General features: G+C 37.3%; 1 protein-coding gene across 1 annotated transcript; it reads right to left on the reverse strand.

The window, feature by feature from the left end:
- Window positions 1-2,406: 2,406 nt before the first annotated feature.
- Window positions 2,407-7,534, reverse strand: LOC129249862 (ATP-dependent DNA helicase pif1-like). The gene is made up of 4 exons (XM_054889529.1): window positions 6,845-7,534; window positions 5,873-6,763; window positions 2,566-2,759; window positions 2,407-2,509 (listed from the first exon to the last, which is right to left on the reverse strand). Exons 1-4 carry the CDS (start codon window positions 7,532-7,534, stop codon window positions 2,407-2,409), a joined length of 1,878 nt encoding a protein of 625 aa, XP_054745504.1.
- Window positions 7,535-7,969: the final 435 nt, after the last annotated feature.

Consider the following 7,969-nt stretch of genomic DNA (forward strand, 5'->3'; position numbering starts at 1 on the left):
GAGTTGCCCACTTGCAGTTTAATACGTATTGATGATAAATCTGTTTTCAGATTTTTGTTCAGCGTTGGTTTCTTTCACAAAAATTGTTCACACCTTCAAGGGGAAAATAATTCAACTTAGCAACTCTGAAAATCGAAAATCAGCAAATTAACCCAGTTGATTGTTTTATTACTTTATTTCTCCATTTGTATAAAAAGAGTTGAAAAGGTGAAAAATTAAGTTCGCTACTGTGATTATTGTGGTGGCGTGGTAGGCAAGTGATAGGTTATTTTTATTTATATACACTTCTCACAAAAATTAAGGGAACAGTAAAATTTCCTAAATTTCGTAGTGATTTTTGAAAAGCTGTATCTCGGTGAAAAAATGGTCGCACGGAGTTCCGACAAAAAGCAATTTGAAGCTTTAAATTTCTAGTTTTAAGATCTTTCAGCAAATTTTTTTTACTTAACGGTTATTTACCTAACGGTTTTACAGTTTAATATTCTACTAATAACCCTGTACATTTTTGAATCGATCCATCAAGCCGATTTTCCGGACCGATTAATCAAAATTTTACAAAAGAATTAAAGGAACAAGTGTATTGTTTTTAAAGATTGGCTAAACATTATTACATAGAATTGAAAAAACATTTTTTTTTCAACTTTTTTCGCATTAGTATCTTATTAAATTAAAAAAATTAAATTTGAAATTTGAAATTTCTTTAATATGCAAAAAAATTGTGTTCAGTAACAATACTGAGCACTGATTGAGACTATTTAACCGCTGCGTACCCTAATTTTACTTATGTTTATTTTTTTGAATTGATACCCCAAGACATTATTCAGTACTCGATCTACGGAATTCGTGCAATAAATTTATTAAATTTCCTACTGACTAAATATACGTCCAAAAAAAAGTTTTTTTCAAAACTAATTTTTTATCAAGATAAAATTATTCAAAATTTTAAAAAAAAAAAAATTTTATTTTTTTTTAATTTTTCCGATCATGCATAGACGGCATTTGACTGAGACAGAAGTCGCTCGTCTAGTGACCTTGGTGGAAGAAAGATACTCGAATCGAGATATCGGCAACAGACTGGGCGTTAGCCCATCAGTTGTGTCTCGTGCCTATACGTGTTTTTTGGAAACCAATGGGTAGGGACGACGAGCAGGAAAAGGTCGACGTCGAGTGACAACTCCACGAGACGATCGGGCAATCGTTAGACGTTATTGTTCAAGCTTTTCCAAACCGTCGACATCAACAACAACAACACCAGCGGCAGCGTCGACGACCACGTAACATCGCTCGTCAAACGGTTCTAAACCGCCTCCATGCGAGCGGCTTGCGAGACAGAAAACCTGTCCGTGTGCTGATGTTGGCTGCTATACATCGCCGTACGCGTCTGGCGTACGCTTACCGACATTCGAGGGGCCTCTAAGGCAATGGAGTGACGTTTCGATTTTGTCTGCATGGTAATGACCGAAGAAACCGAGTTTGGCGTTGTCGGGGACAGCGTTTCGTACAAAGCTTCACTCAGCCTGTTGTACCCGTTAATGGAGGATCAGTCATGGTTTGGGCCGAAATCACCGCGATCTCACGCACCCCATTAGTGATTGTCCATCAAACTCTAAACGCTACGAGGTACATCAATCAAATTTTGAGACTGTTTGTATTGCCTCGACAACAAAATGCCAGTTTCATTTTAATGCAGGACAACGCTCGCCCTCACACAGCTAACCTCACTCGTCGATTTTTGAGAGGAGTAATATAACGTTGTTACAGCATCCTCCGATGAGTCCTGATCTCAATCCAATTGAGCACGTTTGGGACATCGTGGGGCGTCGATTGCGCCGAGAATACCCCAACTTAAGAAATTTAGCTGCATTAGAGGGTGCAGTTTTGCGGATTTTGCAAAGTATTCCGCAATCTTCGATGCGACGCTGCATAAATATGCGTGAGAGATTACGAGCAGTGATTAAGAGTAGAGGCGGCAACACACGCTACTGATCTGAACGCATACACACATACGTGCACACACACAGATTTCAAAAAACTTGGATTTCGTGATCCCCCCAATTGCGGAACTGGTGTGCTTAATATGTAAAAACACTACTGGCGAATTTTCTACTGGTTCTATAAATCGGATCAAAACTACCCTTTCGTGAGAGAGGTAATCTGTTAAAGTGTTTTACAAAATTATTGTGCGCGAAATTTTACTATAACTCTCAGGCATGCATAAAACCCTTTTTCGACAATCGTTGTAATTCATTCGAAACAAAATTTTACCTGGGAATGTTAACAGCTTTGGAGATTTTGTTATTGAATTCTAGGACTTTCATTCCGAGTTGCAATCAATGCGCCCTGTAAAATAGGTGTATTATACATGCTGTTTGGTACATTTTCGATCGTCATTGCCTAATATTGAATTTAATTTGATATTTCCGTAAGATAGTAAGGAGTACCGTATTCATACAGCTCCACTGGACCACCAGTCTCTTTTGCTGAATATCGTACCTGTGGCTTGACATAACTAATAAAATCAGAGAGAATGAGAATGCTATATTGAGGCTCGACGGCAATGCAAACACGTCGGCGAACATAGCAGGGGCTGCTTTTTTTGGATGCGACTTTGGCGTGACCGGCGTGGAAGTGTGCCAATTTAAGTCTCGTATGATGCCCTCCAATAGCAATGCTTCCTTGCTTGATACATCAACTTGTGGCTGCAAACGAGTCGCTCGTGAGCAGTAAACAGTCTCCAGGTTCTTTTCAAGTGATAAGTCCTAATTATCGGGAGAAAAGAGATATTTTAAAAAAGATGCAGAATACTGACTATATGTGATGTTATCAGGTGTATAATTTTTATTCTACCGGTTTGCGGTTGATTGTTGCAGTGATAAGCGCTAATCAAAAACGACAGATCTAAAGTACGAGGGGTGCCTTTTATATGTCGGGATTAGAGAACAAAAACAAATTTTAATCATTGAAAATCACTTTATTGTTTTTCAAAATATTCTCCATGAAGATCTATACACTTTTGCATGCGTTTGAACCAATTGTCGAAGCACTTTTGCCACTCTGAATGAGGTACCTCCAAAACATGCATTCTGAATGCCGCAACCGCTTCTTCAGGTGTCGAAAAACGTTGACCTCTCAGTTTGTTTTTTACGTACGGGAATAAAAAGAAGTCATTCGGTGCCAATTCAGGACTATACGGCGGATGACCCATTAATTCGATGTTTTGGGTGCTCAAAAATACAGTTGTTTGAGCCGATGTGTGAGAGGTCGCCGTGTCCTGGTGAAGAGTGATCCGTCTTTGGCGATTGGTTTTCCTAATTTCTTGGAAGACAACTGGCAAACAAATGGTTGTGTACCACTCAAAATTGACTGTTCTGCGTTCTTCTAGTGGTACGGTTGCGACATGTCCAGTTTTTTCGAAAAAACAGGCGACCACTTGCTTGGAAGTCCTTCGTGCGCGAAAAACTTTTGTTGGATTTGGCTCATCTTGAAACACCCATACAGTCGTCTGCTGTTTACTTTCGGGCTCATACGCGTAAATCCATGATTCATTACCTGTCACGATGTCATAGACGTGTTTCGAAGCCCCGCGATCGTATTTTTTGAGCATTTCCAATCGGCACGAGCCTGTTTTTGAGCAATTGACAAATTGTGTGGGATCCAACGCGAACAAATTTTTTTGACAGTCAAATGTTTATGCAATATTCAATGTATGCTGGTCCCACTAATGCCTAAGATTGTCTCAATCTCACGATAGGTCACATGACGATCTTGCAATATCAGTTCGCGCACAGCATCAATTGTTTTCGGAACAACAACTGATTTTGGACGACCTTCACGAAATTCGTCTTGGAGTGAACTTCGACCACGATTGAATTCACCATACCATCGATAAATACTGGTCCTTGATGGAGCTTCATCGGCAAAAAATGAATTAAGGTGATCGATGCAATGTTGCTGAGTTAATCCACATCGAAAGTTGTAAAAAATAATCGCACCAAAATGTTCACGATTTAATTCCATTTTTGGACCGAGATGAATCTTTAAGTTACTGTAAACAACACAAATAGCGCTGGTATTTCAAAACGTTCTGAGTACGTAAAAGCCAAAAAATGTCAAACTTTGCGATACAGCTGTCAGTTGCCAGATTGCAACACCAGGGTTGCCAAATCCCGAAATATAAAAGGCACCCCCCGTATTACACAAATGCTTGGAGCTCTATGAATTGCATTAGTGAATTTGTATTTCCTCATAAATTTGTCCGCTACCAAATTTTCGAATTCTCTTTATTTGCGGGGAGTTTAAATTGTTTGCTTCCATTCGATGAAAATTGCTGTTGAGGCTCATCGACTGCTTTTAAATCACAGATGGGTACGTGCAAGCATATGAATTATTACAGATCACGACACTCCTCCCCCGCCATTTGTAAAAACAAATTGCTGACATACTTCGTACCATAAATTGCAAAAAATACTCAATTAAGTTTTTCAAATTAATAAACTATAATATGTAGTATACACAATACAGTGTTTTATAATTCACTTAAATAATGTAAAACCCCTTTTGGCTTGAATTTAAGGAGAGTAGCCTCTGTAAAAACTGGCATTCATACAAGGTATTTTGACATATAAATCAAATTATTTAAAATATGATTTATAAATCGCTTGAATTAATGGAACTTCTTAAATACACGAATAATGAAAATGAATTATTTCGCTTATACTCGATTTTTGCAGTTGCAGTTATTCAAAGACTTTCAATATTGCTCAACCTGAAGCTGTAACAGAACACGAGAAATAAAAAAATGATGGTACGGATTTCGTTACAGCAATCAGCTGTTTCTTTCTTTTCTTTCACTGCAGTGGCCTGGGTGTCTAGTAGTGGCTAATAGCTGTTAGAAAACTGACTGAAACTATCCTCTCCTGAATTCTATATTACTTCCAACTCTAACTTATCTCTTAATATGCTCGCAATTGAATGCTCCAAGTTTTGAACTGAGCAATCAAAATTGGGTGTATAAATAGAAAATTGCGATTCGTCAATAGATGGTGACATATAAGATCGTATCGGTAAGCGATCCCTATAACTACCTTTGCCAGTTTTTATCGTTATATAATATTTTTTATATGTATAATTGGCGGAATAATGAAAAACCTTTTTACTGGCTTTTCACACCCATAGATGATATACTATGCGCGAAAGATCAGGGTTGGGTATTTTTCACTGCCACAAAATATTGATATACTAGCATTACCCAGTGGGGTAATAATACATAAAATTTTTTTTTTATATCGGAAGAAATTTTTCATATTAAGTTTTCTTTATAGAACTCGTAAAATCTTTAAACAGTTGAATTAGTTGACTTTTTTCATTCAACATACTTTCTAAAGATGTCACAATAGCCTTTTCTGTACTTTTTTAAAATTGGATTGTGGTGGTCACCTATGTACAGGTAAGGTGAAAGAGCCGATAAAAACTTATAATTAAACTTTGATTCTTTAACTTCCATTTCAATTTTTTACGCTAAATAAATTATGCTAAAATAAATAAAGTTAAAAATGTTTTTCCAGTTTCTCCTGGAGCATTCAATTTTTTATTATACTTTCGTCCAAAATGACTTGGAATTCGATAAAAAATTGATTGCTAAAAAGATTTGATTTGTGAACACAATAACGTACAAAATAAAATGAAATAATTTTTATTTTTATTTCGGAAATAGAAAAGCAACGTTTAATTTAATACAATTGTATACACAACATTTCTTTATTTTATTTTGTGGTGCATAAATAAACGAATTTTTTGGCGCTCCAACTCTCGAACATGCAACGTACAGTTGACCGTGGGAAAAGCAAGCTTCCTCTAAATTAACTCCACACACCTGGAGCGTTTGCCCTTTGGCTTTGTTTACGGTCATAGCAAAAGATAGCCGGACAGGAAATTGAAGACGTTTAAATTCGAATGACATGTCCGTTGGTATTAATGGGATGCGCGGTATTGGTACAATTTCACCTTTTGCTTTGCCAGTGAGAATTGTTGCTTGAATTAAATTTGGCATCAATTTCTTTACTGAAAGTCTCGTCCCATTACAAAGTTTCGGTGCATTAAGATTTCGGAGAAGTATAATCGATGAACCAACTTTGAAATTCAAATTACCCGGTGGCTTGCCTGGTGGTTTCAAAGAATTTAAATACTCGACCGGATAATTGACTGCGTCTTCATTATTCATAGCAGTATCAATAGATTTATACATTACCGAATCACCTGGCAATTTTTCGTGGATGTGGAAATTGATTTCATTGACATTGATATTTTTTGGTGCTAAAATTGCACGTTTTCGTAACCAATCATGGTTATTGTAATTTTGAACAATATTTGGGAAAACGCGATCAATGAGTTCTTGTTTTGATGATACAATTATGCAAAAACTATTCGGTAACATGATAAACCCATTTTGATCACTTGCAATTTTTCCATCGCCAATCTTCAGCAATTGCTTTGAAAACTCACGTGCTGATGAATCATTTTGAAGACGCACACGCATATTGGTCGTCAACGAAAGCCTTTGTACGTGTTCCCACAAAAATGAACTTTTCAAACATGCATTAATTTCATCAGCTGTTGTTGATATCGAAATAACAGGCAACGTTTGACGAAAATCACCAGATAACAATATTAATGCACCGCCAAACAGCTGTTGACTCTGTCTCAAATCTTGCAATGTTCGACTTAAGGCTTCCAAAGATTTTTTATGGGCCATTGGACATTCGTCCTATAAAATAATCGATGTTTGTTGCAAGACTTTAGCCATTCCAGAACTCCTTGAAATATTGCATGTTGGTGTTTCAATTGCTTGCATGTTCAATGGCAATTTCAAGGCGGAATGTGCTGTGTGGCCGTCATCAAGTAATGTAGCTGCAATACCGGAAGAAGCAAGTGCCAATGCGATTTTTCGTTCCGACCGAATCGTTGCCAATATCAACGAAATCAAAAATGTTTTTCCAGTTCCGCCAGGTGCATCCAAAAAATACAATCCACCAGTGTTGTCATTGACAGCTTGCATCACTTTGTCATATGCATCTTTTTGTTGATCATTTAATTGTGGAGTATACGTTTGTACCAACGCACGCAATTCATCACGATCGAATTGCTGTTGGCGTTGCAATTCTCGTTCAAATAAATCATGCATTGGACGATTTGGTTGAGTCAATCCTAATTGCCCTAATGCTTTATTTGCAATAGTAAGGGACAAATCTTCGATCATTATCAAGGCTTCATTATACATTTCCAATGGCAGTAGCAATGCAGGATCATTGGAACGATGTTGAAGTCGAATCAAAATGTCTTCAGCCATGAAATCTTTGTATTTATTCCACAATTCCAGTGGATTTGATGGAAAACATTTTGATATTATGATCGCAAATAACATACGAATTTGATTTGGTGTAGATGAAATTGATGCATCACGAAGCGTAGCATCCCAATGCGTATCATCTTCCAGCAAATGCAATTGTTGACATGCTTCACGGTATGTGGCGCACATTTGATCATTGAATGTTGGAATGATTGCGGTCCTTGTACGTTCACCAACAAAAGTCGCAAGTAAAAACATTCAATATTGGCTGGACTAACTGTATTAATGCGTCCCAAAGCATCTGTTCGAAAAATACCTGGATAACCATCAACAGATGTGCCTTGTTTGCGACGTTGAAATTTTTTTGTTGATGCATTCCATGTGAAATAGTGTGGCACTTCCGAATATAGCAAAGTCCTGGAAAATTCATCCGTTTCACATAACTGGAAATAAGCTGTCAGTGTAGTTGCTTAAGGCTCTACTGCTCTTTGTTCGGTATTTGCAGCAGTGAAGTAAACACGTTGGCTGTTTTCAAGATGAACTGCCAAATCTGCAACAACTGGATGTCTGTCACGAATTCGAAACGATAAAATACGCCATACAGCTTCATTCGTACTAATATAG

Source organism: Anastrepha obliqua, chromosome 6 (assembly GCF_027943255.1).
Source record: "Anastrepha obliqua isolate idAnaObli1 chromosome 6, idAnaObli1_1.0, whole genome shotgun sequence".
NCBI classification, from domain to species: Eukaryota; Metazoa; Arthropoda; class Insecta; order Diptera; family Tephritidae; genus Anastrepha; species Anastrepha obliqua.

Coding starts and splice junctions, on each gene's coding strand:
- LOC129249862 (XM_054889529.1), bottom strand. CDS start 7,534: ATGTGCGCCACATACCGTGAAGCATGTCAACAATTGCATTTGCTGGAA. Junction 2,760..5,872: donor CCAAAGGGCAAACGCTCCAG/GTGTGTGGAGTT, acceptor CCCGATAATTAG/GACTTATCACTTGAAAAGAA. Junction 2,510..2,565: donor CCTGCTATGTTCGCCGACGT/GTTTGCATTGCC, acceptor TGATTTTATTAG/TTATGTCAAGCCACAGGTAC.